Source organism: Erithacus rubecula (assembly GCF_903797595.1).
Source record: "Erithacus rubecula genome assembly, chromosome: 29".
Lineage (NCBI taxonomy): Eukaryota > Metazoa > Chordata > Aves > Passeriformes > Muscicapidae > Erithacus > Erithacus rubecula.
The window spans coordinates 1295716-1323246 of record NC_136681.1 but is presented as its reverse complement, the minus strand read 5'-3'; the positions used below and the strand labels follow the sequence as shown (position 1 = coordinate 1323246).

Below are 27531 nucleotides of genomic sequence, written 5' to 3'. Positions count from 1 at the left end.
TGGGGAGCGGCGGGATCGGCGGGAGGACAGCGGATTGGGGAGCCCCGGGAGAGGCGCGGCTTCCCTGAGCGGGAGCACAGAGACAGGAGAGCCCCAGAAGGGCAAAGCGGGGAGCCCGGGAGGGGGGGAACCCCTGGCATTGCCGGGACCCCGGCGGGGTTGCTGGGGCTTGAGGGGCGGCACGGCCGGGAAAGGGGTTCGGGGCTGCCGGTGCCGCCAGTGGCTGCTCCCAGCATGAGCCCAGTTGCTCCCCGCGTATGGTTCCAGTTTGCTCGGCACTCCCAGCCATTCCCTATTGTGATGGAATTTGCCCCCATCACGATCCCAGTTGTTTCCACTTCTCCCAGTGCCACCGAAACAGAGAGAAAAGAACAAAAACGTCCAACAAGAATTTTAAATTTAGAGAGTCAAGGCATTACTTTATTATCTGAGCAGGATGTTGTGGCCGGGAAGTACCACAGAAATCATCTCATCCACACCTAACCCATGTGTGCAGAGAGAATCATTCCATGACACTCCGGTTTTAGTAAATTTTTCAGATCTTTTATACAGTAATAGAAATGAATAGGGTCAGTGTGCTTTGGTCTCAAGTTGCAAACAGTCAATTCCTAATATTTGGTCTCCATTTGTATCCGGATTTCTCTCCTGATGGTAATTAGATCTTCATTCCCTGATTTTATCAGTCTTTTCAGAGGGGATGTCTGCAGCTGTGCCAGAGGCAGAGTCTGGGATGAATGTTCATCAGTGGCCACTGATGTTCCATTAATGGCCGCTGATGGCCCTGGAGCATTCCAGCTGCTCCCAGTGTGTTGATGTGTTGAGTTCATTCCACCCCACCTGGTACAGTAATGCCCTGCAAAGAAAATTAAAAGTTTCTTAGGGAAAAGGCAAACAAAATATCTTGATAAAAATTACAGAAAAAAATTTAAACTGAGACATTTGCCAACACCACTTTGGTCCAGTGTGTTTCCCCGTTCCCCCAGCTGCCCCCAGCACAGTTCCGGTCACTCCCAGTACTATCCCAGTATAAGTCCAGTATGATGCCAGTCTCTGCCAGCAGGGCCCCAGTCACTCACACTTGGCCCCAGTTGCTCCAGCATTGTCCCAGTTTTTCTCCCAACACAATCTCAGTCTCTCCCAGTTAGGTCCCCGTCACCACCCCTATGGTCTCAGACACTCCCAGTATATCCCAGTTGCCCTGAACAATCTCATAGTCATTTCCAGGCACTCCCAGTTATCTCAGCGTGGTTCACTTGCTCCAGTTTTATCCCAGTTGCTACTGGAATAGTCCCAATGCCTCTCAGCATTGTTATGGGCTTTTTTTTGGGTGGGGAAGAGGAATGTTTGGAGAATGCAGAACTCCCAAGCTGATCGCAGTCACTCCCAGCCGTTTCCTGTTATGATGCAATTTCCCCCTTGCACGTTCCAAGTTATTCCCAGTTCCTCCCATTTTCATCCAGTGTGTTCCGAGTTCTCCCAGTATGATGCCATGGTCCCCAAGTGCTCCCTGTCAATGCAAGCATGACCCCAGCAGCCTCCAGTATAATCCCTGTGACTCCCTGCCTGTCCCAGTATATCCCAGTCACCCCCAGCATGCTCTCAGTCACTCTCACTTCTTCCCAGTTGCTTTCAGCATGATTCCAGTTGTTCACAGCCACTCCCAGTCCATCCCAGTATGATTCCAGTCACCCTCAGTGTGATCCCAGTGACCAGCCCTTCTCCATCATTGCCAGTCTGATTGCAGTATGATGCCAGGCATTCTCAGATATTCTCAGTACTATTCCAGTCACTCCCATTATGATCTCAGCCATTTCCAGCAGGATCCCAGTATGACTCTGACATGGGCACAGCTGCTCCCATTATCATCCAGTGTGGGTCCAGTTGCTCCCATTTCCCCTCACTGTGGTTTCAGTCTCTCCCAGTGCATCCCAGTAGCAGACAGCATGTTCCAAATCACCCCCAGTTGTCCTCAGCTGCTTCCAGACTGATCCCAGTTGCTCACAGCCTTTCCCAGTCACCCTCAGTGGAGTCCCATTTGTTGCCCGTATGATCCAGTATGATCCCAGTCCTTCTGAGCATGGTCCCAGTTGCTCCCAGTTCTTCCCTGTGTAATCCCTGTTGCCCCAGTTGACCCTAGCACAATCTCAGTCACTCCTTAGATGATCCTATTCTCTCCCAGCATGGTCCCAGTCATGTCCAGTTTCATCCAGTATAGAGTAGTAGGTCCCACTGACTCCCCAGTAGCCCCAGCATGGTCACAACTGTTCCCAGTGTGGTTCCTGTCCCCCCAGTATGGTTACAGACACTCTTATTATAGCAGTTCTCCCAGCTGCCCCTAGCACAGTCCCAGTCACTCCCAGTACTATCCCACTATGAGTCCAGTATGATGCCAGTGTCTGCCAGCAGGGCCCCAGTCACTCACACTTGCCCTCAGTTGCCCCAAAAACTGGTCCCAGTTTGCCCCTTTCTCATTCCCAGTTGCTCCCACTTAGGTCCCCGTCACCACCCCTATGGTCTCAGACACTTCCAGTATATTCCAGTTGCCCTGTCATTTGTCATTTGTCAGCACTCCCACTTACCTCAGCGTGGTTCACTTGCACCAGTTTTATCTCAGTTGCTACTGGAATAGTCGCAGTGCCTCTCAGCACGGATTGTTTATTTTTTTTTAGTGAAGGGGAATGTTTGTAGAATGCAGAACTCCAGAGCAGAGCAGAAAATGCCCCTTGGGGGGACACTGGGTGGTCCCAGTGGCAGCTGCTGGCAGAGGCAGCCTGGAGGAGCAGAGCCCCGTGTCCCCCAGGACCCCAAAGTGGGGAGCCTAGAGAGAGGGGGAAGCGCTGCTATTGGCGGGACCCTCAACAGCCTGGAGAGGGGCAGGGGGGACTCCTTGGACCCCCAGCACCCAAAAGCAGAGAATAAGGGGAGAAGGGACCCCGGGACCCCAAAATCCCCCAGCATCCCTAAATGGAGAGAGGGAAGAGGGGGGAGCTTTTTGGATTGCTGGGACTCCCAGCAGCCTGGGGAGGGTGGGGACTGAGTAGATGTGGGACCCCCAATACAAGCGTGACCCCCAGCACCTGGGACAGGGGGAACCCCTGAACACCAAAGGGGAGGGACCATTCCCAGGAACTCCTGGGAGGCATTTTCAGGGCTGAGTGTTGGTGTTTCAGAGGTTTGGATGGAGCCCAGGTGCCTGAGGACTTCTACAGATGGACTTGGGCAGGAGGAACCCCCAACACAACACGCTCATCTCTTGATTTTCCCCGCACCAGGACTTCCCAATTCTAGCCCTTTGCCCGATGGAGGAGGAGGAGGCTGTGAGGAAGAGGAAGATGGCCCAGGAGCCCCAGGCAGGTGAGGAGGAAGTCACTGCCCCTTTCCCCCTCTGTCCTGCTCCGTCTCTCAGCCCAGCACGGTCCCGGCTGCAGGACACCCCGCTGCCGACGCCAACCTGCCGGGGACATGATGGGGAGATCTCCTTCCCCTTCCCTCTGGCACAGAGGCAAATCCCATCCTCTCCTTATCCTTCCTTGCCCAGACAAGGAGCTGAGCACAGATAGCAGGGAGGACAAATCCCCATGGCAGAACCTCGTGGAAGAGGCCGTTTGCAGCGGTTCCACGGTGCAAGAATCCAACGGGGAGGAAAATCCGCGCTGATCCTGCACCAGGAGGAGCTGCAAATGCAGATCACAGGAATCTGAGGAGGAAAGACCCAGCCTGGGCTGGGCAGGTGGCAGGAGATGGAGCCAGAGCTCGGACCTGAAGTGCTCGGTGTGTGGGATGAGCTTCAGATGGAGGTACCTCCTGATCTGCCATCAGAGGATCCACACTGGGGAGAGGCCCTACAAGTGTGGGGAGTATGGGAAGAGGTTTCACTCCAGCTCCACTCTCCTCAAGCACCAGCGCACGCACACAGACGAGAAGCCCTTCTGCTTCCCCAACTGCGGGAAGGGATTCAGGGAAAACTCCCACCTCATATCCCACAAATGCATCCACACCGGGGAAAAGCCCCACGAGTGTGAGGAGTGTGGGATGAGCTTCAGCCACAGCTCCAACCTGATCAGCCACCAGAGGATCCACACTGGGAGAGGGCCTACAAGTGTGAGGTGTGTGGGATGGGCTTCAGGTGGCGCGCCAAATTGATCCGTCACCAGAGGATCCACACTGGGGAAAGGCCATACAAGTGTGGGGACTGTGGGAAGGGCTTCAGGCAGCGTTATGCCCTAATCCTTCACCAAAGTATTCACTCTGGGGAGAGGCCCTACGAGTGTTCTAAGTGTGGGAAGAGGTTTCCCACCAGCTCTGATCTCATCAAGCACTACCAGACACACACAGAGGAGAGGCCCTACGAGTGTCCTGACTGTGGGAAGGGCTTCAGGAAAAACTCCCACCTCATCACCCCCCGGCGCATCCACACTGGGGAGAGGCCCTATGAGTGTGAGGAGTGTGGGAAGAGCTTCTCCCACAGCTCAGCCTTGACCGAACACCAACGGAGGCACCGATAAGGGAAGCCCTGCGAGTGCCCCGAGTGCAGGAAGAGCTTCGTGCACTGCTCCAACTCCATCCCCCACTGCAAGACCCATGTTGGGCAGAGCCCTGGTGACCCACATTCCCTGGGATCCATGTTGGGAAGACACATGCCTGGTTATCCATTTGTCTGTGTTTTTGTTTCTCTCTCTTGTCCATCTGTTTGTGTTCCTAATGCCAAGAGGGATTGATCTGTCACCTCAAAACCTCCCAAATCCATGTAAAAACACCTCAATTTTGACTGAAAAGAGATCAGTCCTACTACAAAGTGCCTTGTTCCTTCCACAAAACAGCTCAATTTAACATGAACCTTACTGGGTTCCAGAGCTGCCAGGGTGAGGAGCTGGAAGAAGATTGGGGCAAGTAGGATCCAAATTTGGAGCGGTGAGATCAGAATTTTGTGGGGCTGGTTGGGGGTACATAGTAAATTTGATAGTAAATAGTAAATAAAACTTTGACAATTCTTCATTTCTGTTCCATTCTCTTTCAGTCATTTCCAGTTCTGTGTTCAGTGGCACCTTCTCAGCTGATTATGTTTGTGACCTCCTTTCTCTCCTGCCTCTCTCTGCCTGCTCTGTTTCTCTCTCAGGGTCTCCCTTGAGCCAGGGCAGCTCCCACCAAAGACCCTGTGTCCCAGTCTGAGGTTTCTCCTTTGTCCTGAGATCACCCCAGAGGGACATGAAGGTGGTTCAAACCCTGGTTTTCTCTGAAGCAGCCGAAGAAGATTGCCGGAGATTGTTTTCTCTTGTTCCAAGGATTGTTTATTATTTCTTATCTCAGGGACTTTTTGCCTGGCCAGCAGCAGTCTGCTCAGCCTGGCATCCATGGTGGAATCTGCCTGGTGAAGACAGGGCTTATCTTATATAGTCTAAATTACGTGCTACATGTTTAAAACAATTTTCCAATACAATACAATCTTGTTAAATGGTCCAGCTCTGACCCCATCCAATCCAAGAGTGCCAACGTGTCACCCAACATGGATGACAGGGAGAAGAAGGAGGAAAAGGTGTCCACCCCCCAAATTCTCCATCTTGGCCACGTGTCCCTTATCATAAACATTCAAAAAAACCTATTTATCTACATTCTAAAAGTCTAATTTACACTTTACTAATTTTGGTGACCTGTTTCCATTTTCTTTGTGCTGACAGCTTCCCCCAGGGGTTAGAATTCAGCGCCTGTGACACCAGGGTCTCACTCAGAGGTCTTTGAGACCCTTGCCATGGGGGTTTTGAGACCCCCAAGGAGGCCAGCGGTATGCCCTGGGCTCCCAGATCTCCCCCCATTGTTTGCACCAAAAACACCCTTTTCACAGCTTTGTTCAAGGTGTGCTGAATGCACTGGATGATGAACTGCTAAACAATGAGAATAGCAACAAGCCCCACTAATATATAAAAAAACGTACTTTCAAAATTTCTTTTTACAAAGGTAGTAGATCAAAAAGATCAAACAGACCATCCAGCCATGATAACTGTGCTAGAACTAGGAAGGATGGTTTGTTTGAGACTACAGTATAATCACTATATACATTCTGATTCGGAGTAACATCCATTGTTTGGTTCTTTGTCATTCCTAAAACATTAAATATTATTCAAAAGTCCATTGTCGAACCAAAACTTTCCAATTCTTCTGGTTTGAAAAAGGCCACAGGGAGAAATTGAACCCACACATGCCATCCGTTCACAGGAGCTGTCACAACTCGCATCGCCCATGAAGGGATGCCCTCCAGAATGGGTCATTCTTTCACTGGCAATCCCACCAGACATGTTGAAAATGGCTTTTTTAGCTGGAATGTCTCAAACAAATTGTGTCCAACCCCACTGTCCATGCTAAATTTTCCCAAACATTCTCCCTTGGCTGCATCACTGGTAAATTCGCTTTGTTACCTAACACAGTTGACAAATATAAGATACATCAGCATATAAACAAACATGTTTCACTGTTAGTCCTTAAGTCTTTTATATCTTGTTTGAAGAGAAGTTCACATCCTTTTTCCTTGATGTCTGCCAACACTCCCCTTGGAAGCCTGGCAGCTTGTTGTGCTTCTGGCATAAGAGTCCTGGGGGATTTGATGCTGTCGTCTCCTTTCAGAAGATCGAACAAAGATGAAAGGTCTTCATTCGTGATTCCCAAAATCGATCTCATCCAGTTGATCTCTCCAAGGAGTTGCTGCAGATCTTGGAGATTGTTGACTTTTTAGCTGATCTCTAATTTTTGAGGTTTGATTGTTTGTTTGGTGATTTTCCATCCAAGATATTTCCAGGGTGTGATTTCTTAAATCTTTGAAGTGCTGACTTCGAGTCCTGCTTTTTGTATTTCTTCGATCACACAAGCACGGACTTCTTGCAGTTCTCGGTCTGTTGACACAGCAATCAAGAGATATAATTCTTGCTTTGGGATATTTGTTTCTTGCTGGAGCCAAAGTTTGCGCCACATGCCATTGACAAATCATTGGTGAGTTCTTGAGGCCTTGGGGTAAAACAACCCAATGATACCTCTTCATCGGCTCTTCTCTGTTCAAACTTGGAACAGAAAATGCCATCTGGTAAGCATCGTCTTCATGAAGTGAAATACTGAAAAAGCAGTCTTTGAGGTCAATAATAACAAGAGGCCAGTCTCTGGGAATCATTGTGAGTGATGAAGTTCTTGCTGAAGAGGTCCCATCTCCTCCACTATTTCATTTAATTTTCTGGCATCGTGAAGCAATCTCCACGATCCAGAAGGCTTTTTTGGGATGACAAACACTGGAAAATTCCAAGGGCTGTTTGTCAGTTTTATGTGTCCTTTTTCTAGTTGTTCTTTCACCAAAGTTTTCAATGCACTCAACTTCTTCTTCTCCAAGGCCCACTGATCCACCCAACGAGGTGTATCAGTTTTCCATGTCAATTTTGGAGTGGCGAGTGCCGCAGTGAGCCCTACTAAAAATCCATTGTCAAGTACATGTTCCACTGTGAAAGGAGATCTCTTCCCCATACAGTGAATGGCTTTTGCACAATAAATGGATGAGTAATAGCTGTCTTCTGTCCAGGTCCTGTGAATATTATTGAATTTTCGCTTTGGAGGCATCCAGAACTTCCTCCAATGCCTGTGATTTGGTCCAAAGGTACAATCAAGTTCCATTCTTGAGGCCAGAAAATATATGAAATCAGTGTCACATCAGCTCCAGTGTCCACCATCCCTGTGATGGTTATTTTCCTGCTATTGTATATCAAGTCACAAGTAATAGTTGGCTGTTCACGGGTTATGTACTTCAATCATAACGCGTGTACTTCAACATGGTCATTGTAGTGTGGATGCCCTTCGCCCATCGCCGGCATTACTTGATGCTCCAATGGATGCGATGGCAGAGCTATCGCTTTTGCCAGTTGAGTATTTTGTGGAATTGTCAATGGGGGTCAAAGACCCCTTGCTAAAATTGTCAGCTCTTCGAAGCAGTCTGCTGAAACAACAGTAGGATATATTACCAGTCCAAAAATGCTGCATCGGTCTCTGCCTATTATCAAAAAATCTTGTCTCTTTCGGCACGGTGCTTTGAGTCCTGTAGGTATAGATGCAGATTCTTCATTCAAAAAACAAACCACTTTTGAAGCTGACAGGATGTACTGCGTTCCTGGTGGCAGCAAATCCCTGTCACAGGGGATGTCCCCTAACGCTCTGCTGAGGGAGTCAGATTGACATTCCCCGACAACTGTATTTTCTGTGCCAGTGTTGTTGCTACTCCTTGTGACACCACCATAATTTCTGTCGTAGCGCAAGGTGATCCTGCACTTCGTGGTTTTTGGCAGTGGCAATGGTTTTCCGTCCACATCCGTCAGAGAATAACATTCTCTGCCAGATGTCTTCCTCTGCGACATCTAGGGCAAAGTTCTGATGGCTTGGAAGTCTTTGTGGATTGAGGACAATTCTTCCTAAAATGTCCAAAACCCCCACAGTTGTAACATTGTCCTTCAGATGGATTCTTTTTCTTTTTGAAATTTTCAAAAATCTTTTCATGTTGCTCTTGAAGGACTTTTGTCATTTGCTCCTTGACAATTGAAGCTATATGTTGTGGTCTTCCAATCTTGCTTCAGGCTTCAACCATCTCCCGTCAAGGATGGCTCACCTGGCAAAGCACTGATGACTCTTTTGCATTCTGGATTTGCATTGGCAAATGCAAGGGTCTTCAGCAGATATCGTTTAGCTGTTTCTTCAGTAATTTGTCCATCAATAGCTTGTGTAAGTTTGTCAACAAATGAGGAAAAAGGTTCAGATGGTCCTTGTTTGATTTCTGTATAAATAATATCATGCGTCCCTGCTGGTGAAACTTGAAGAATTGCCTTGCGAGCTGCTTCCTTCTCTTCCATGATTGGCTTCTGCTTGCATTTTGTCTGGACATTGTCTCATGTATCTCACTGGCTCCCATCTCCGTCCTCTCTGTGTGGAGACACAAGCAGAACCCTTCCCCCAAATGCTTACTTTGAAAGCTTTTCAACTTTCTCTGTCTCTAAATTTTTTATCAAAACTGGAGAATTTTCCTTAAACTATTATTTCAACTATTATCTAACATAAAACAAACCCAAAGTTTACAATCTTCTGCAAGTAAACACAGTACAATAATTAACAATGCTTTAGACAACAGACATACATTTACAAGATTAGATAATCATAAATTTTTAAAAAATTGTGTCATCACCTCAGGGTCTGCAGACAGCTGAAAAACCTTGATTCAATGAGGAATTAGATGGTCATCTCTGGAAAATGAACACCAAATTCACTTCAAAGTCAGCTTCAGCTGCTATATTGATAAATCAAATTGCCAATCCAAAAGACTGGAATATTATTTTGATGCAGAAAACACCTGGATTTACATAATTTCTCTTTCAGTTAGAATCAAGGCTTGGCCAGAGCCTAAACTCTAATTGGAAGAGAACTCCTGACATCTTCTTATTAAAGAAAAAACCCACAACTCTTAACAACAAAGCTACAATTAAACATTTCAAAAAGAAATCAAATTCCTCTAGCAACTCATTTTCTCTAAAATTCCTCTTTAGCGTAAGATACTTTGAGCATGGCAAGACACTGCAGTGCTTCTGTGATAGCAACTCAGGAAAACCATAACACTAGGAATTTGTTCTGAGAATGAAGCTCAAATAATTTTCTGGAATTCTGCAAAATATTCAAAACCATAAGATAACACAGTGCCAGGTCACAAAATACCTGCCAAAATAAAAGAGGGAATTAATAAAAAGAAAACAAAAAAACATTAAGTTCACAATTTAGCTGATTATCTTCATACATTTGATTCAAGGACACGTCTGGGGGCTTTCCAAAACTTACTCAAAATGTTGAAAGATTTCAGATTAAACAATGAAACAGAAAACAAAATGGTTCTGTGGTATAGAATTCATACAATCTTATTACAGTGTTTTTAAAATTAAATACAGAAACTAAATTTAAATTTTAAAATCCAACTGAAAATCTATTGATTTATATTGACAGTATTGCAAATACTTATAAAATGGCTTCTCTAAAACAATTAACTATAGAAAAATTAAAACTCAATGTTGACATTTAGATAAATGTCCAGTCATATCTGAGCAATAACAAATCACTAAATATAGATGATATGTATTCAAATAAAATACAAAATACCTTATTATACCTTCAGTTATTAAAATACCTAATACCATTAAAATACCTTCACCATTCTTAAAGTTTTAGCATCTTTTTTTTTTTTTTTTTTTTTTTTAACAACGCAAAACAAACACCTGTAGTTTAACATACAAGAACTGAAAATACAACTGAGTCTCTTATCCTGTTCCCTTGCTCTGTTTGTTCTCCTCAATATAGATAAAAAGCAGCTCTTGGCATCTCTCCACCCCCATCCCTTCTCTCGTCTGCAGCACTGGACCCGTGCAGGCACAGGGCGAGCAGCAGGAGTGCTGCCAGAGCCTCTCTGGGAGGGGGGTGGCTGTGCCCCGCCTCCCCCCGGTGACCCCGGGCTGGTGGCCCCACACTGCTGCGCTGTGGGTTTTCTCTGTCCGACTCTGTCTGGGCAGCTGCCTGCAATTGCTTAAAAGTTGTTAATTTTTTCTCCTTACAAAGCATAAATTTCTCTCCCCATTAGAATCTGCCAGTTCTAATGTGGATATCTCAGGTTTCCCTGAAACAGGGCATTAGTTTCCTCCTCCAGCATTCCTGACAGCTGGAGACAGATCTGTCTGTGCCTTTTTGCACTTCCCGCTTTCCTGTGTCCCGGCCGCTGCCGCAGGTTGCCTCTGCCCTGGACATCCCTGCAGCTAAATGCACCGAACCTGCGCTTTTTCCCCGTTTTTTTTCAGGGTCCCGTGCCCCTCGCCTCTGTCCCCCACCGCCCAGGGAGTCACCTGTAGCGCCCTCCCGCCTTCTGGGGTCAGGGTTTCTGAAGGGGTGAAATAGCAAAAATCTAAGTTCTGTAACTCACTTGGAAATATTTCTAACTTAATTTTTCCCCGACCCTGCTGCTGGCAAGGCCTTTGCTGAACCACCTGCTGCTGTTAAGGCAGTAATAAACTTCCAGCTCATGGCTAGGTGAGAATCCTTCCCCAGTCTCTGAGGGACTTTAATTGCTTTCTCCGCCTGCTGATAACAAGGCAGCCGTAAACCTCCCACACCCTGCTTATGGCTAGGTGGGAATCCTATGATATGTCTGATTCTGAACCATCTTACCCAAAAGCAATTAGTCCAAAATCAATTCGGAGGTTCCTGAAACCAACCAGCAGTGCACAGGAGCGAGGCTTCCCGGGACACCTTCTCTCCAACTCGCGTCTGGAGCTCGGCTTTTCTTGGCAGAAGGCCAGAAATCTCCTCCGCAATCCTTCTCAACAGCATGCCTCTTCCAAAGCTCGGTCTTCTGGGGGTCTGTACCTGCCTTTGCAGGCTACAAGGATCCACCAGGGTCCGTGCCAAATGTCTCTGCCTGGGGGGTCTCCTCCATCTCCATGCGTCTTCTTGACCTTGCCCTTCTGGGGGTCCACACCCACCTTTGTGGGTTGTGGTGCATCCAGAGACATCAGATGTCACTGCCCAGCCAGGGGGATGCCAGATGTCACTGCTCAGCCAGGGATGCCAGGTGTCCCAGTCTGGGGTTTCTCCTTTGCCCCAAGATCACCCCAGAGGGACATGAAGGTGGTTCAAACCCTGGTTTTCTCTGAAGCAGCCGAGGAGAGATTTCCGGAGACAGTTTTCTCTTTTTCCAAGGATTGTTTATTATTTCTTATCTCAGGGACTTTTTGCCTGGCCAGCAGCAGTCTGCTCAGCCTGGCATCCATGGTGGAATCTGCCTGGTGAAGGCAGGGCTTATCTTATATAGTTTGTATTACGTATTACATGTTTACAACATTTTCCAATACAATGCAATTTTATTAAATGGTCCAGCTCTGACCCCATCCAATCCAAGAGTGCCAACGTGTCACCCAACATGGATGACAGGGAGAAGAAGGAGGAAAAGGTGTCCACCCCCCAAATTCTCCATCTTGACCACGTGTCCCTTATCATAAACATTCCAAAAAAACCTATTTATCTACGTTATAACAATCTAATTTACACTTTACTAATTTTGGCAACTCGTTTCCATTCTCCTTGTGCTGACAACTTCCCCCAGGGGTTAGAATTCAGCACCTGTGACACCAAGGTCTCACTCAGAGGTCTTTGAGACCCCTGCCATGGGGGTTTTGAGACCCCCAAGGAGGCCAGGGGTACACCATGGGCTCCCACAGATTTCTTTTGCAGATGGAAATTGCTGGTGCCATTTGCACTTTTAACCCCTGTTTTGAATTTGGACTGATGCTCCCATGTGTGGAGCATTAGGAAATATTCTAATATTGCTGGCCCCAGGGGTGATGGCATTTGTGCTCACTCAGCTCCACCTCCCCACAGCAGCACCATGGGGGTGCTGACGCCTGCTCTGTGCAGTGCAAACAGGGGCTCCTGAGCCAGTGCTGCCGTGTCTGTGCCCGCAAGGATGTAGCACCTGTGTGAGCTGGGGGAGAAGCCAGGGCTGCAGAGGGGGGATGTTGTTGGCAGGTGCATGAGGACGCTCTGGGATGCTGCCCTGGGCTCTCCAGCGCAGTGGGGATGGATCAGCCCCTGCTCTGCTGCTCCTTGCCAGGGTTTCCCCCTTACAGGGACCTTGCAGAGCACCAACCATGCTGTTTGCCCCCAGCCTGCTCACCACCAGCCTGGGGCTGCTCACGGGGGTTTTCTCTGCTCAGCACTGGCTTGGCCAAGTGTTCTGGAGAGAGCCTGGCTAAGGAGCTTGGAGCCCCTAGGCCCTGCCCTGAGGCGTCAGTGCTGCTCCAGCAGTGCCCATGGCCTGTCCCTGCTGCAGCCCTGGCACTGCCACCCCCAGGGCTGTGCCCGGCCCAGAGAGCACTCAGGCCCTGCAGCAACACGAGGAGCAGGAGGGCAGCAGGGCAGTGGCATGGGAGCAGCACTGACAACACCAAGTGCTGCTGCTACTGCTGGGCACAGCTGCTGTGCCAGTGCTGATCTGCCCCAGCTCTGCACACAGACAGTGCTGCTGCAGCTCCAGAGAAGGAAACAGAAGGGGCATCTCTGGAGAAAACTTTGCTGGGAGATCCTTAACTCATTTAAAGCCAACCAGGAGCATAGACCCTCATTAACACAGTCTGCAGCCACAGCAAAGATGGAGAGAAATAAAATGAGAGATGGCACAAGTAAAGGCTTTTCTTTGTGGACAATATCAAAGAAGCAAAAACAGAAAAAGATTCTCCAAAATTTAAATAATGAGAACTATCAAATATGACTTTTATTGCAAGCAATTTTCAGAGATTGCCCAGCAGTTTAATGTTCCTGAAAACATCCAGTCATCAGTGTCTACACTGCAGCCTTGAGCTCCTGGTTTCTCAGGCTGTAGATGAGGGGGTTCAGGGCTGGAGGCATCACCGAATACAGAACTGACAGGGAGAGATCCAGAGATGGGGAGGAGATGGAGGAGGGCTTCAGGTAGGCCAGTGTGGCAGTTCTGAGGAACAGGGAGAGCATAGCCAGGTGGGAGAGGCAGGTGGAAAAGGCTTTGTGCCGTCCCTGCTCAGAGGGGAACCTCAGCACAGCCCTGAAGATCTGTACATATGAGAAAACAATGAACACAAAAGAGCCAAATGATAAACAGACACTAACAGCAAGAAGCCCAAGTTCCTTGATGTTTGAGCGAGCAGGAGAGCTTGAGAATGTGTGGGATTTCACAGAAGAACTGTCCCAGGGCATTGCCATAGCACAGGGGCAGGGAAAATGTATTGGCCATGTGCAGCAGAGCATTGAGAAAGGCACTGGCCAAGGCAGCTGCTGCCATGTGGGCACAAGCTCTGCCGCCCAGGAGGGTCCCGTAGTGCAGGGGTTTGCAGGTGGACACGTAGTGGTCGTAGCACATGATGGTCAGGAGGGAAAGCTCTGATCCAAAGACAAGCAAAAATACCTATGCAGCACATCCTTCATAGGAGATGTTCCTGGTGTCCCAGAGGGAATTGTGCATGGCTTTGGGCACAGTGGTGCAGATTCAGCCCAGGTCAGTGAGGGCCAGGTTGAGCAGGAAGAAGAACATGGGCGTGTGCAGGTGGTGGCCGCAGGCTACGGCGCTGATGATGAGGCCATTGGCCAGGAGGGCAGCCAGGGGATGCCCAGGAAGAGGCAGAAGTGCAGGAGCTGCAGCTGCCGTGTGTCTGCCAGTGGCAGCAGGAGGAAGTGGCTGATGGAGCTGCTGTTGGACATTTGGTGTCTCTGGACATGGGGACCTGTTCATGGAGATAGACACAGTGAAGAGATAGAGATACCTCTAAGTGAAATCAAAGCCATTTCCCATACATCCTCCCCTCTAATACATGCAGACATCCTTTAGAGTTTAAGAATTCTAGAGCAGTTTTTTAAGCTTCCTCCATATCTCTCCTGATATTCCTGGATATGAGATATCTCTACATTTCTGCTGCCATCAGGGAGACCGGAGCATGTTCTGTGAGGCACAGTGATGAGTGGAGAGAGAGGGAAGATGATCTCTCATTCTGACCTGTTCAGGCTTTAATCCTGTTCAGGTGGAAGGTGATCATCCCCCCATGTTTCCCTTGAAAACCACCAGATACTGCTGAGAACCAGTGGATTCTCCACACTCCGGCACTACATTTGTAGCCAAGGACAAAGGTTGCTCATTTTATCACTCCAACAGTATTTTCACTGTCATAACACCTCTGCCATTCCCTCTGAGTCTTTCAGATAACACAGCGATGATCTAGGACAGATTTGCATCCTGGATTGAAGCTCCCAGATTGAGAGGATATCTCAGAGACACTTCCAAGTGTCCCCAATGATGACATTGAATTCTGAAAGATCCTGCTCCTTCCCTGGCTGCACTGACAGCATTGCCCACAGCTGGGCACTGGGGCAGCATCACCCTGAGCCAGCTGTGCCCCCTCCCAGAGCCCCCAGAGCTGGGCAGCTGCTCTCAGCCCTGTGCTCTGCACAAAGAAGCTGCCCCCCGGCTCTGCTGCAGCTCTGCCTGCACAAGAGGGGCTTTACACCTTGGATCCCTGGCCCTGAGAGCAGAGGATTGTCTGGGGGACAGGAGGGAGGGGGCTTGTTCAGAGGGAGGGGCTGCACTGCAGAGGATCCTACAGGGATCTCTAAACTCTCCCTGATACAACATTACTGAGTTTTTCTCATTCCCTGATTATCTCTCTACATCCTGGAGGTTTTCCTCCTGGAGGTGTTTCCCTGTGCCTGATCTCTCCTTGCCAGTACTCACAGACCCCAAAACTCTGTACACTTTCCCTGCACCTTAAGAACCTGCCTGTTCTCAGGGCAGTGGCTGGGGAGGTTCTGTTTACAGGTGGGGGAAAGGACAGGTCAGACTGAGCTGGGTCCAGCAAAGGGAATGCTGGTGCTGTCCATGGGATGAGTGGCTGAAAGCACATCAGGAATCTTCTGTGAAACTATTGATCACTGAAAATAACAGTTTGGATGTCTCAGACACTTATCAAAATTTGTAATCCCATTAATATTTATCCCCACCTCCCTGTCATTGTCCAGTAGAAGGAAACTGAATACAAAGTCTTAGGAAATTTCCTAATTTTTATCAAAATCCTTGTCTTGGAAATATTCTTTGACTGACCCTCAACATGTCAGAGCTTCATGAGCATTTCACCTCCCTGACATCAGAAAAAATCAGAGAATGTACTCACAGTCTGTAGGCATTGGGATGTTCCTGCTTTAGGAGACCACTGCAGGAGCTGCAGCTGCCTTGTCCTGCAGCCAGAGGCTTCCTGTGTCAAGGGCTGGGAATGATTCTGCCCCAGCCACTTCTGAGCATCTTCCCAGCCCTGACTGATTGAAGCTCTCTCTGCCTCTGTGCTGTGCCCAGGGTGGCTGCAGGCAGTGCCCCAGACCTGCTGGGCTGTGCACAGGAGCTGCTGCTGGGCAGAGCTGTCTCTCTGCAGCGCTGCCCTTGCCAGGAACTGCCTCTGTGCCAGGAGCGCAGCCCAGCTCAGCAGCACAGACACAGCACAAGGACTTTAATGACCCTCTTGGGCTTTGTGCTGAGGCCCTGAACATCAGTCCCTGAGAGGGAGATGAAGAAACCTCTCAAGAACTCCAAGTCAGAATTAAACACCAAAGGTTCTTAAAGTTTTAATGGGTCCCACTGAGGGACACAACTGAGAAAGTGTCCCCAAGCCTCAATCAGAGCCAAGAAATGGAGGCAGAGATGACAAGTGGGGACAAACAGAAGCCAAGCCTTGGTGCCTTGGGGCACAGCAGGGTCTGTGCCACCGAGGGCTCTGAGGAGACACCTTGTCCTGAGCCACTGGGGCCTCCTGGTACAGTCCCAACAAGGGCGGGCACTGTCACCCCTTGTCCTGCCCTCAGCATCCCCCCACATCCCAGTGGCTTCAGGGATCTGCTGGGACCAGTCCCTGGGAAGCCTTGGCCAGGAATGGCCCTGGGGGGGCTCCTTCATGCTCCCAGGGACTGCAGGTTTTTCCAAGGACTTTGGGTTTTCTTTTGCCTTGGAGTCTCTGAGTGCTTTGTGCAATCATGGCCTCCAATTATCTGCTTTAATTAGTCCTTTGAGAGCCTTTCTCAGTAGCAACACTCAGTGGGGTTCATTAATGCTTCAAGGCACTCAGGGTTAATTTAAGCTCTACTTTTTGACACTGAATCTCTGCGAGGTTTGTGCAGTGATGGCCTCCAATTATCTGCTTTAATTAGTCCCTTGAGAGCCTTTGTCAGTACTCAGTGAGGCTCATTAATTCTTCAAGATACTCAGTTTTTCAAGGTACTTGGAGTTTCCCTTATGACACCAACTCTTTTAGTAGTTTATGCAATCATGCAGAACCCTGCATGGACAATTATCTACTTTTAAGAGTGCCTTAAGAGCTTTGTATTGACACTCAGTGGTGCTCATTAATATTTTGAGATACTTAAGGTTTCGAAGGTACTTTGGATTTTTCTTTCTTCTCTGACTCTCCAAGAGGTTTTTGGGCAATAATGGGCTCCAGTTCTCTCCTCCAAGGAGTCCATGAGGAGCCTGTGGTGGGGATGGATCTCAGTGGGACCCATTAATGCTTTGAGACACTTTGGATTTTTCTTCTGACTTTGACTCCTGGAAATGTTTGTGCAATCTCTTCTCAGGGCCCGAGGTTCAAGGGCTCAGCATCAAATGCACCATGGAGCTCATTGGGATCAGCAAGTCCTGACAAACCATGGCTCAGCCTTGAATTCCCTCTGGTCTGAATTCCCTCTGTGCCATTTATGGGAAGATTTCCTAAAATACATATGGAGAAATAATTCAAGGAGCTTCTAAACAAAACGCATTCCTATTTTAAAGGGTATATTTTATAGATCTTCTCTTCAGAGAAGAAGTGTCTGCAACATTCTCTGATTGATGCTGATCCAGGGTCTCTCCTCAGGAGATGAGAGAAGCTCAGAGAAGCTGTGCCTTGAGGTCTGACCCAGTGTGGACAACCTTGCTCCACATTGCCCAACCCCATGCTCTCTGTCGTCACTCACCTGGGACCTGCTTTGCTTGGAGAAGTGGCTGAGCTCAGGCAAACAGGGCTTTTCCTGGTTTTTTTTTAAGCAATTTAAAACTCGTGGGTTTCCCCATTGAAAACAGACATACTCCTCAAGTTCGTGCTAGCCCAAGGTGCCACCATGGAATGTCCCCTTCCCCAAGGCAGAATCCTGCAAGGAATGTTTGAGACCTGAGAGGAATGTTACATTTGTCTTTACAAACAAGCTGTAGATTTGATGATAGATAGCAAGGGACAGAGACTCCGAGACTCGTTGCAGAAGGTTCCAAAAGCAGTTTATTTCTCTGAAGGGTTTCCACTAGCAAATCCAGTTACATAGCATAGCAATAGGTCTTTATAGATATCAAAGGGACTGAAATTCTAACCAGCAAAATTATCGGTTGAGAAACTATGCAATTACTTTAAGATTGTAGGTAAGAAAAACACCAACCATCTAGTAAAGTTAAAAACCAATAGATATCCTAAATGATAACAAGAGTTTTGGCAGGGAGGGGGGCATCTCTCATGAAAGGTTCCATTGTCTCAGGGCACAAAATCCCAAGGGCCTTTTTCAGGCACCATTGTATCATCCACATCAGGCATTCCAGGAAGTCTGTGCCTCTGGAGTACCTCAACCAATGGGGAAAGAGAGAGGGAAAAGTGGCCAGGAAAATAGGATAAAAAGGGAGGCTGCGTCCTCCAAAAATTTGAAAGATCCCAGGGGAATGCCCTATGGCCTCTCCCTTTATTCAAATAAAGCAAAAAGGACTCCTCTGTCTCGTTTTTGGACATAAACCTCTGGTGTTTGTGGATTAATTTTCCTTACAATTTGGGGGCTCTGTCAGGGATATTTCCACCGATCGGGGAGGCAGGCAGTGGGTGGAGCTGAAGGCACTCCTCACCCAGTTTCGATGATCAGCTCCCCTGGGTGCCTGGGTGATTGATTGGGTTCCTGAGACTGTCCAGGAGACAGACGAGTGGCGGACCGGGGGGTCTGTGAAGAGTCTGCAGGGAAGGACCACTGAAAATCTCACCGGTGAGTAAAAGGGTATCCTCAGGGAGCAAATCTGGGAGGGCGCCCATGGAGGGCAGCACAGGTACACTTGGGAGAGCACCCATGGAGGGTAGTACAGTTGAAACACAGAACCCATGGGAGGGCAGCACAGGTACACCTGGGAGGACACCCATGGAGGGTTGGAAGAGTGAAGCCAGGAAAGGGTGCCTGGACAGTCCCTTGGGGAGAATGCTGAGGTCTTGGGACAAATTGTATATTCACCCAGAGGTAACTATGAAAATTATGGTAAAATATTGTTATTTTGTGTAGCCTGAGTATAGGTTGTCAAAGGGGCTTATAAGGCCATGTTATATAGATGCCCTGGGGGGACAAAAAGGGGGGTCAAGAAGGGGTCTCAATAACCCATGCCCTGGGGGGGCAATAATGGAAATCGAGAAGGTGTCTCGATAGTCCATGCCCTGAGGGGCAAAAAGGGAAGTTGATAGAGGGTCTCGAGAGCAGCAGGTGGATGGAGAGTGCTTGTGCATTGGAACAGAATTGGAGAGGAGTGTGTGATAGATATGGGTGAGGCAATGAGCAGCAGGGCCGGGCATGGAGCTGCAGCACCGGGAACAAGGGTTGGGGACTGTGGGGCTGTTGGGGCTCAGCGCCGGGCTGTGCCTGGCACCCCCAGCCCCGGGCAGGGCCGGCCATGTCCGTTGGCCCTGTGACGCCTGGGATGCCCAGCTGCCATGATGCTGCCAGCCGTGCTGGGAGTAGCGGTGGGGGAGAAGCCATGTTTGGACTGTGACAGGACAGAGACAGGCTCTGGTATACGGTGTGTGATAAAAAGAGGGAGAACAAAAATAAAGGAATATTTGAGAAATGTGGATTATACATGGAAGAACAGGGATTTTCTTTTGGGAGTTTTGTTTGGGCCATCGGAGAGACAAATGTTTTTGTGGGGGGCTTGGCAGTTGTGGGGGATGGGCGTCCGTGGGCAGTGGAAGGGGCTGGACCCAATGCACCTATGGTGGATGGTGCTTTCCCCCAGGCAGACCCCCAATGGGGCCCAAATAACCAGGCTAGTCTGGCTCACCTCCGTGGTTACCGTGCTTATCTGATCAGGGCAACCAAGTCAGCTGCTCCCAAAACTAACAACATAGCTCAGGCTATGTCCTTAGAACAGGAGAAACAGGAAAGCTCCTCTCATTGGTTGGAGAGGATTAAGGATGCCTTGAGGAAGCATGGGGGGATGGATCCTGAGGGACCAGCCTTTGACATGTTGCTGAAAGTGCAATTTGTTACTAAGCCTTGGCCTGATATAAGGAAAGGAGTACAAAAAGATGAAGAGCGGCAAAATAAGCCTCTGGAGGAATTGGTTAAAAAAAAAATAACACAGTAGATATATGGAAGAAGGGATGAGGAAAAGGCAAAGGCTAAGGCAAAGATGATGGCAGAGTTTTTGCAGCCCCAGAGGAATAAACCGCAGAGTCCAAGGGGTCCCCCAGGACAAAGGGGATGGGGTCGTCCACAGGGAATTGCCAGAGGCATTCCCTCTTCGGCAGGGGATAGCCAACCCAAACCGCGGCTGGGGAGGAACCAGTATGCTATTTGCAGGGCAGAAGGGTACTGGAAAAATGAGTGTCCGCAGAAACAGCTCCTCAGGAGGAGGAAGTCCAGAGGATGATGGAAATGGATTGTTAGGGGTGTCAGGGGCTCCTATTATATCAAGTACCCTCCGCTCAGGAGCCCTTGATAACTTTTAAGGTGGGCCCAGATCGAGAGGAGGTGTGTTTTCTGGTAGACACAGGGGCCTCCCGAACCACCTTAAATTTTGTATCTGGGGGGGAAAATTGTCAAAAAGATCTGTGGTTATTCAGAGTGTCTGAAAGGAAAGAGCAGTTAGTGAAAAGAAGAGTCAAGTATTTGGGACACATTCTGACTGAGGAGTTACGGTGTATTGATCCACAAAGAATAAAATGGATTTTGCAAATAACATTGCCCCAGGCTAACAAAGACTTACAATGGTTTTTGGAGTTGGTTGGAGTACTGCAGATCTTGGATCGATAATTTTTCTGTTGGGGCTAAACCTTTGTGTAGCTTTTTAACCCAGAGTGGTGCTGGTGTTGTGATGTGGACACCAGAAGTGGAGCAGTGCTTCAGAAAATTAAGGGATGGATTGGTTGGTGCCCTGGTCCTGGCTCTTCCGGACGCAGAAAATGAATTTCAATAACATGTGGGTTTTGAGCTGGGTCATGCTAGAGGAATTTTGGTGTAAGAGAATGAGGGACACAGAGGCCTGTCGCCTATTTTTCTAAATTGTTAAACCTGCTGGCCAGAGGCTGGCCCCATTGTCTGCAGAAACTGTGCAGCCACAGCCCTGATAGGGGCTGACAAGGGGAGGGTATCTGATTGTAAAAAGTTTCAGATCAGATTAAAGCTTTGCTAACTGAGAGAGCCTCTAAGTGGATGACAAGTGCTCCAGCACTCGATTATTGCAATACGAATCTTGTTTAAAGGAACAGGAGGATTCAGAATTCAAAAATGGCGAAAATTTTAATCCAGTCTCCTGTTTGAATGGCCCCAAAGAAAGGGGGAGACAGGAGGAAAGCCATAATTGTATGTTTATAGATCTCCAGATTAGAGCTAGGGAAGATTTGAGAGATACTCCCTGAGGGAGGGAATGTGTTCATTGATGGGCCTTCAAGGGTGATAGAAAAGAAGCTGTTTACAGGATACTCTATCGTGAATGGGAAACAAAGATGAAATTACCCAACAGAGTTTTTTCCCCTTGTCGCCATGACGTGAACAACACTTGGCTGCCATGAAACCCTGTAAGGGTCGGTCTGAAGTTTCTCTGATCTGCCTCATGACCATCATCAGACACTGGGCCCTGAGAATGCAGCACTTGCCCTGAACCAGAGCTCTGGCCTGGCCAAGGTGGATGCTTGTGGGCCAAGGTCTCTTTGTAGCTGTGCCTGGTGATTGTCATGGTACGCTGCAGGGTACTGGTTATTGCACCCTGTCCCCACACCTGCGTCATGGAGCTACGAAATCCACACACAATAGTCCATAAATCTCCCCACCTTTTGGCCAGAGGCCACTCGCTTTGGAAAAAGGACTATAAAATGTGACTTTCTTAAAGAAGACCTGGAGATCTCTTTCTCCCCAACGGATTGAAGACGCGTCTCATCTCGTCGGACGACCACAAGGATGCATCCCTTCTGTTGGTAGCTATATCCCATCCCTCTCTCTCTCACCTTCTGTCTCTCTGTCTCTGTCTCTGTCTCTGTCTCTCTCTCTCTCTCTCTCTCTCTCCATTGCAAACAATAAACTGCATTACTGCTTTCCGCTAAACAAACCTGAGTCTCTTGCCTTTTGTCTTTTGTACCCTGGGGTCGAACAAATCATCATGACTCCTGCTCGTGTTAAGCGGATCGTGACATAAATTGGTGTCACGGACAGACAGAAGGGTTTCTGTCAGACAGAAGGGTTGCTGGTTGTGTGTAGTCTGTAACAGGGGAAGGACATCTTGCTCCAGCTGCACCTAGCTGGCCATCTCGACAGGGGTGAACCAGACTAGAAAGCAAGGGGGGCATTTCACATTTTCCACAAACTGCACACACCATGGTGAAAAGCATCCCAACACTAGTTTGAGGATTCTGTCTTTGGAAATTCACAAAAGATCTCTTGGTGCAAAAGGCAGAACTGCGCTTTTCTTGTTCTTTATTACTGTATGAATGTGAACTGACCTCCCTGAGTTAGGAAGAATACTGCACAGGCTGAGGAGTGTGTGTGTGTAACTCTAATCTATTGCTGTATATATGTGAACTGACCTTTGCTAAAAATTAGGGGGGGAAAAACCTGCGCAGGTTGTGTGTCTGCCTTTCCTGAAAATAAGGGGGGGGGGGGGGGGGGGGGGAAGCTGTGTTGGGTGTGTGTGCACGTATACTAACCTTTCCTAAGAAGTTAGGAGGGGGTACCACCCAGGCTGTGTGTCTACCCTGCCCTGGAATAAGTGGGGGAAAACTGCATAGGGTGTGTATACATGTGTGTATTTTTCCCTTTCCTAAAAATCTGTGCAGGCTGTGTGTCTACCCTGCCCGAAATAATTGGGAGAAAACTGCTTAGGGTGTGTATACATGTGTACTAACCTTTCCTAAGAAGTTAGGAAGGGGTACCGTGCAGGCAGTGTTTCTACTCCGCTTGAAATAAGGGGCTTGTAGACAGCAAAAGCTGTGTGTGTAAATAAGTGCTGAACTCCCTTGAGTGGCTTTACTTTCCTTGTTTCAAAATGACTGAAAATCATAATGCAAAAGATAAAGCTGCACTTTTCGCTTTACTAGCTAAGTATAATGCCAGACCCTCCCAAGGGGGAGAAGATTGGGTGCACAGTAATTGGTTTAATTCAGGAAATGTGATTGATAGGATACATTCTTTGCAACATGAAACAAAATTCAAACTGGGCAGAAATAAGACCATTCTCTGCTCAGTTTTGGGAGCCTGTCTTACGGCAGCTACAGAAACTCGCTTTACGCAAAGAAGTGAGAAACAGCAATTATTGACTCCCTTCAAAATTTAGTGGAAATTTTGCAAAAACAATTAGATGAAAAAATCAGAGAATTGTGGGTAATTTCCAGGAATCGTGGGTAATTCCCAAAGAATTGTGGGTAATTCCTAGGGAATTGTTGGTGATTCCCTGTGATTTGTGGGTAATTCCCCAGTACATGAGGGTAATTCCAGGAATTGTGGATAATTCCCAGGGAATTGTGGATAATTCCCAGGAAATTGTGGGTCATTCCATAAAAATTGTGGGTAATTTCCAGGAATTGTGAGTTATTCCCTGAGATTTGTGGGCAATTCCCAGGGAGTTGTGGGTATTTCCCAGGGACTTGTGGATAATTCCAGGAATTGTGGGTAATTCCAAAATATTGTTGTTAAACCTCCTGAATTGTAGGTAATTCCCAGGAACACCGGGTAAATAACAGCAAATTTGGGATAATTCCAATGAATGGTGAGTAATTCAGTGTAATTGTGAGTAATTCCAGGGGAATTGCGGGTAATTCTCAGGAATTTGGGGAAATTCCCATGGAAATTTGAGTAATTCCCAAAAAATTGAGGGTAATTCCCAGGAATTGTGGGTAATTCTCTAGGAATTATGGGTCATTCACAGGGAATTCTGGGTAATTCCCTGGGAATTGCAGGCAGATCCTAGGGATTTATGGGTAATTCCCAGGAAATGTGGGTAATTCCCCCAGAATTGTTGGTAATTCCTAGGAAATTGTGGTAAATTCCCTGGGAATTGTAGGCAAACCCTAGGGATGTATGGGTAATTCCCAGGAATTGTGGGTAATATCCAGGGAATTGCAGGTAATTATCAGGAATTGTAGATAAACCCCCAGGAACTGTGGGTAATTCCCATGGAATTTTGAGTAATTCTCAAATTATTGTGCCTAAATTTGGGAATAATGGGTAATTCCCAGGGAATTGTGGGAAATCACCAGGGAATTATTGGAAATTCCCCAGGAATTGTGTGTAATTCCCAGGAATTCAGGGTAATTTCTGGGGAACTGTGGGTAATTCCCAGGAATTGTGGGCAAATCGCAGGAATTGTGGGTAATTGCAAGGGAATTCCTGGTAATTCCAAGGGAGATGTGGGTAATTCCCACGGAATTGTTGAGAATTGTCAGGAATTGTGTTTAATTCCCTGAAAATTGTGGGCAATTCCCCGGGAATTCATGATATTTCCCTGGAATTGTATGCAATTCTCCAGGAATTTTGTGTAACTCTCAGAAATTGTGGGATATTCCCAAAAAACTGTGGGTAATTCCCAGGAATTGTGGGTAATTCCCATGGAGTTGTGGGTAATTCCCTGGGTATTGAGGGTAATTCCCAGCAATTTCGGAGAATTCCATGGAAATGGTGGATAATTCCCAGGGAATTGTGGGAAATTCCCCGGGAATGTTGAGTAATTTCATGGGCATTGTGAGTAATTCCCTGGAATTGTGGGTAATTTCAAGGGAATTGTGGGCAATTACCCAGAATTGTGGGTAATTACTAGGGTGTTGTGTGTAATTCCCAGAAAACTGTGGGCAATTCCCAGGAATTGTGGGTAATTCCCAAGAATTTTGGGTATTTTCCAGGGAATTGTGGGTATTTCCTAGGAATTATGGATAATTCCCAGGAAATTGTTGGTAATTCCTAGGGAATAGTGAATAATTCCCAGGGAATTGTGGGTTATTCCTAGAATATGTGGGGATCATTTCCTGGATTTATGGGTAATTCCCAGGAAATTATTGACAATTCCTGGGCAATTGCAGGTAATTCCCAGGGAATTTTGGGTAATTCCTCCAAAATTGTGGGCAATTTCCAATAATTTTTGGAAATTCCCAGTGAACTGTGGGTAAATCCCAAGAATTGTATGTAATTCCCAGGGAATTATGGGTAATTCAAAGAAATTGTCGGTAATTCCTAGGGAGTTGTGGGTATTTCCCAGAAATTGTGAGTAATTCCCAGGGAAATGTGGGTAATTCCCAAGTATTTTTGGTATTTCCAAGGGAATTGTGCGTAATTCTCAGGAAATTGGGGGCATTTCCCAGGGAACTGGGGGTAATTCCCAGAGAACTGTTGGTAATTCACAGGGGATTGTGGGTAATTCCAAGGGATTTGTCAGGATTTCCCAGGGAATTGTTGGTAATTCTCAAAGAATTGTGGGAATTTTCCTGGAATTGGGGGTAATTCCCAGGGAATGGTGGCTATTTCCCTGGGAAATATGGGGATTTTCCAGGTGTTGTTGGTTTTTCCCTGGGAATTGTGGGTAATTCTCAAAGAATTTTGGGTAATCTCCCTGGGATTGTGGGCAATTTCCACAAATTTTGGGCAATTCTCAGGGAACTGTGGGCAAATCCCATAAACTGTATGTAATTCCCAGGGAATTGTGGGTAATTCCCAGGGAATTGTGGGTATTTCCCAGACATTGAGGGCAATTCTTCAGCAGTTGTGAGTAATTCAAAGTAATTGTGGGTAATTCCTCGGGAATTGCGGGTAATTCACACGACTTGTGAAAAATTTACAGGGAATTGTGGGCATTTCCCAGGGAATTGTGGGTAATTTCAGGGAATTGTTGGTAATTTCAGGGGATTTGTTGGGATTTTCCAGGAAATTGTGGGTAACCCCCAGGGAATTGTGGGAATTCCCATGGAATTGAGGGTAATTCCCAGGGAATTGTGGCTTATTCCCAGGGAAATGTGGGTATTTCCCAGGGAATTGATGGTAATTCCAAGGGAATTACTTCTTAAGGAATTGAGGGTAATTCCCAGGAATAATGGGTAATTCCCAGGAATTGTGGTAATTCTTAGGGAATTTTGAGTAATTCCCTGGGAATTTTGGGAAATTCCCTTGGAATTGTCGGTAATTCCTAGGGAATTGTGGGCAAATCCTGGGGAATTCTGGGTATTTCCCAGGGACTTGTGGGTTATTCCCATGGAATTGTGACTGATTCCCAGAGAGTTGTTGGCAATTCCGCAGGTATAGTTCGCATTTCCTGGGGTATTGTGGCCAATCCCAATGGAAATTGTTGGAAATTTCCAAGGATTAGTGGGTAATACCCATGGAGTTGTGGGTAATTCCCAGACAACTGTAGGTATTTTGTAGGTATTGTTGGTAATTCCCATGGAATTGTGGGTAATTGCCAGAGAATTGTGGGTAATTCCCAAGAAGTGTTGGTAATTCCTAGGGAATTGTTGTAATATCCCAAGGAATTCTGGGTATTACCCCGGAAATTGTGGGTAATTCCCCAGTATTGCAGGAATATCCCTGGGAATTGTAGGAATTCCCCAGGAATTTTGGATAATTTCCAGGGAACTGTTGGTATTTCCCAGAAATCGTTGGCAATTCACAGGAATTGTGGGTAATTCCCTGGGAAATGTAGGGTAATACCCAGGAATTGTGGGTAATTATTAGGGAATTGTGGATAAATCCCAGAAATTATTGGTAATTCCCAGGAATTGTGCGTAATTCCCTGACATTGTGGGTATTTCCTGGGGAACTGTGGAAAATTCCCAAGAATTTTGCACAATTCCCTGGGAATTTGGGATAATTTTTTACAATTGTGGGTTATTCCCTGGGTATTGTGGGTAATTTCCAGGGATTGTGGGTAATTCCCAGGGAATTTTGTGCAATTCCCGGGGAAGTTTGTGTCATTCCCAGAAATTGTGGGTAATTCCAATAGAATTGTGGGTATATCCCAGGAATGGTGGGTATTTCCCAGGAATTCTGGGTAATTCCCAGAGAATTGTGATGAATTCCCAGGGAATTTTCAATATTTCCCAGGAGTTGTGTATAATTCCCAAGAAAGTGTTGGTAATTCCTAGGAAATTGTGGGTAAATCTGAGGGAATTGTGGGTAATTTCTAGAGAATTATGGGTAATTCCCTAGGAGTTTTTGGTAATTCACAGGAATTGTGGGTAATTCCCCAGGTATTGTGGTTATATCCTAGGAATTGTGGGTAATTCCCAGAGAATTTTTGGTAATTCCCATGAAATTGTGAGTAATTGTCAGGAAATTGGGGGTAATTCTGCAGGAATTGTGGGCAATTCCCCAGAAATTGTGAGTAATTACCAGGAATGTTGGGTAATTCCCAGGGAATTGTGAGTAAATATGTGGAACTGTTGGTAATTCCCAGGGAATTGTGTGCATTTCCCAGGAATTGTGCGTAATTCCCAGGGAATTTTAGATAAATCCTAGGAATTGTGGTTAATTTCCTGGAATTGTGGGTAATTCCCTAGGAATTGTGGATAATTACCACAAATGGTGCCTAATACCCTGCAATTGTGGGAAATTTCTGTGTAATTGTGGGTAATTCCCAAAAATTGTGGGCAATTCTCTGGGAATTGTGAGTAATTTACAGGGATAGTGGGTAATTCCCAGGAATTGCGGGTAATTTCTCTAGAACTTGGGGTAATTCCTAGGGAATTG

General features: G+C 47.2%; 2 protein-coding genes and 1 long non-coding RNA gene across 5 annotated transcripts in view; 2 read left to right on the top strand and 1 right to left on the bottom strand.

Annotated features, from left to right (window-relative positions):
• The window catches only part of STARD7 (StAR related lipid transfer domain containing 7), a gene marked incomplete at its 3' end in the record, with an annotated part of 234570 nt that overhangs the window by 67690 nt on the left and 139349 nt on the right, over positions 1 to 27531 (top strand). The window lies entirely within an intron of this gene.
• Positions 1 to 27531, top strand: part of LOC306813449 (uncharacterized protein) — a 98801-nt gene that overhangs the window by 35959 nt on the left and 35311 nt on the right. Inside the window, exons 2-3 of one of the 3 annotated variants that reach the window (XR_013776986.1) lie at positions 2646 to 3354; positions 3539 to 3672. Coding sequence is in view for 2 of the 3 variants with exons in the window: in XM_079328908.1 (XP_079185034.1) it covers positions 3300 to 3354 (55 nt within the window). In the remaining variant the exon portion in view is untranslated. Of the gene's footprint in view, positions 1 to 2585; positions 3355 to 3538; positions 3673 to 27531 lie in introns of those variants that run through there. The other 2 variants (XM_079328908.1, XM_079328909.1) reach the window with 2 other exon arrangements.
• On the bottom strand, positions 405 to 3576 carry LOC306813456. The gene is made up of 2 exons (XR_013776988.1): positions 3452 to 3576; positions 405 to 853 (listed from the first exon to the last, which is right to left on the bottom strand). It is a non-coding gene; the product is annotated as an uncharacterized lncRNA (long non-coding RNA).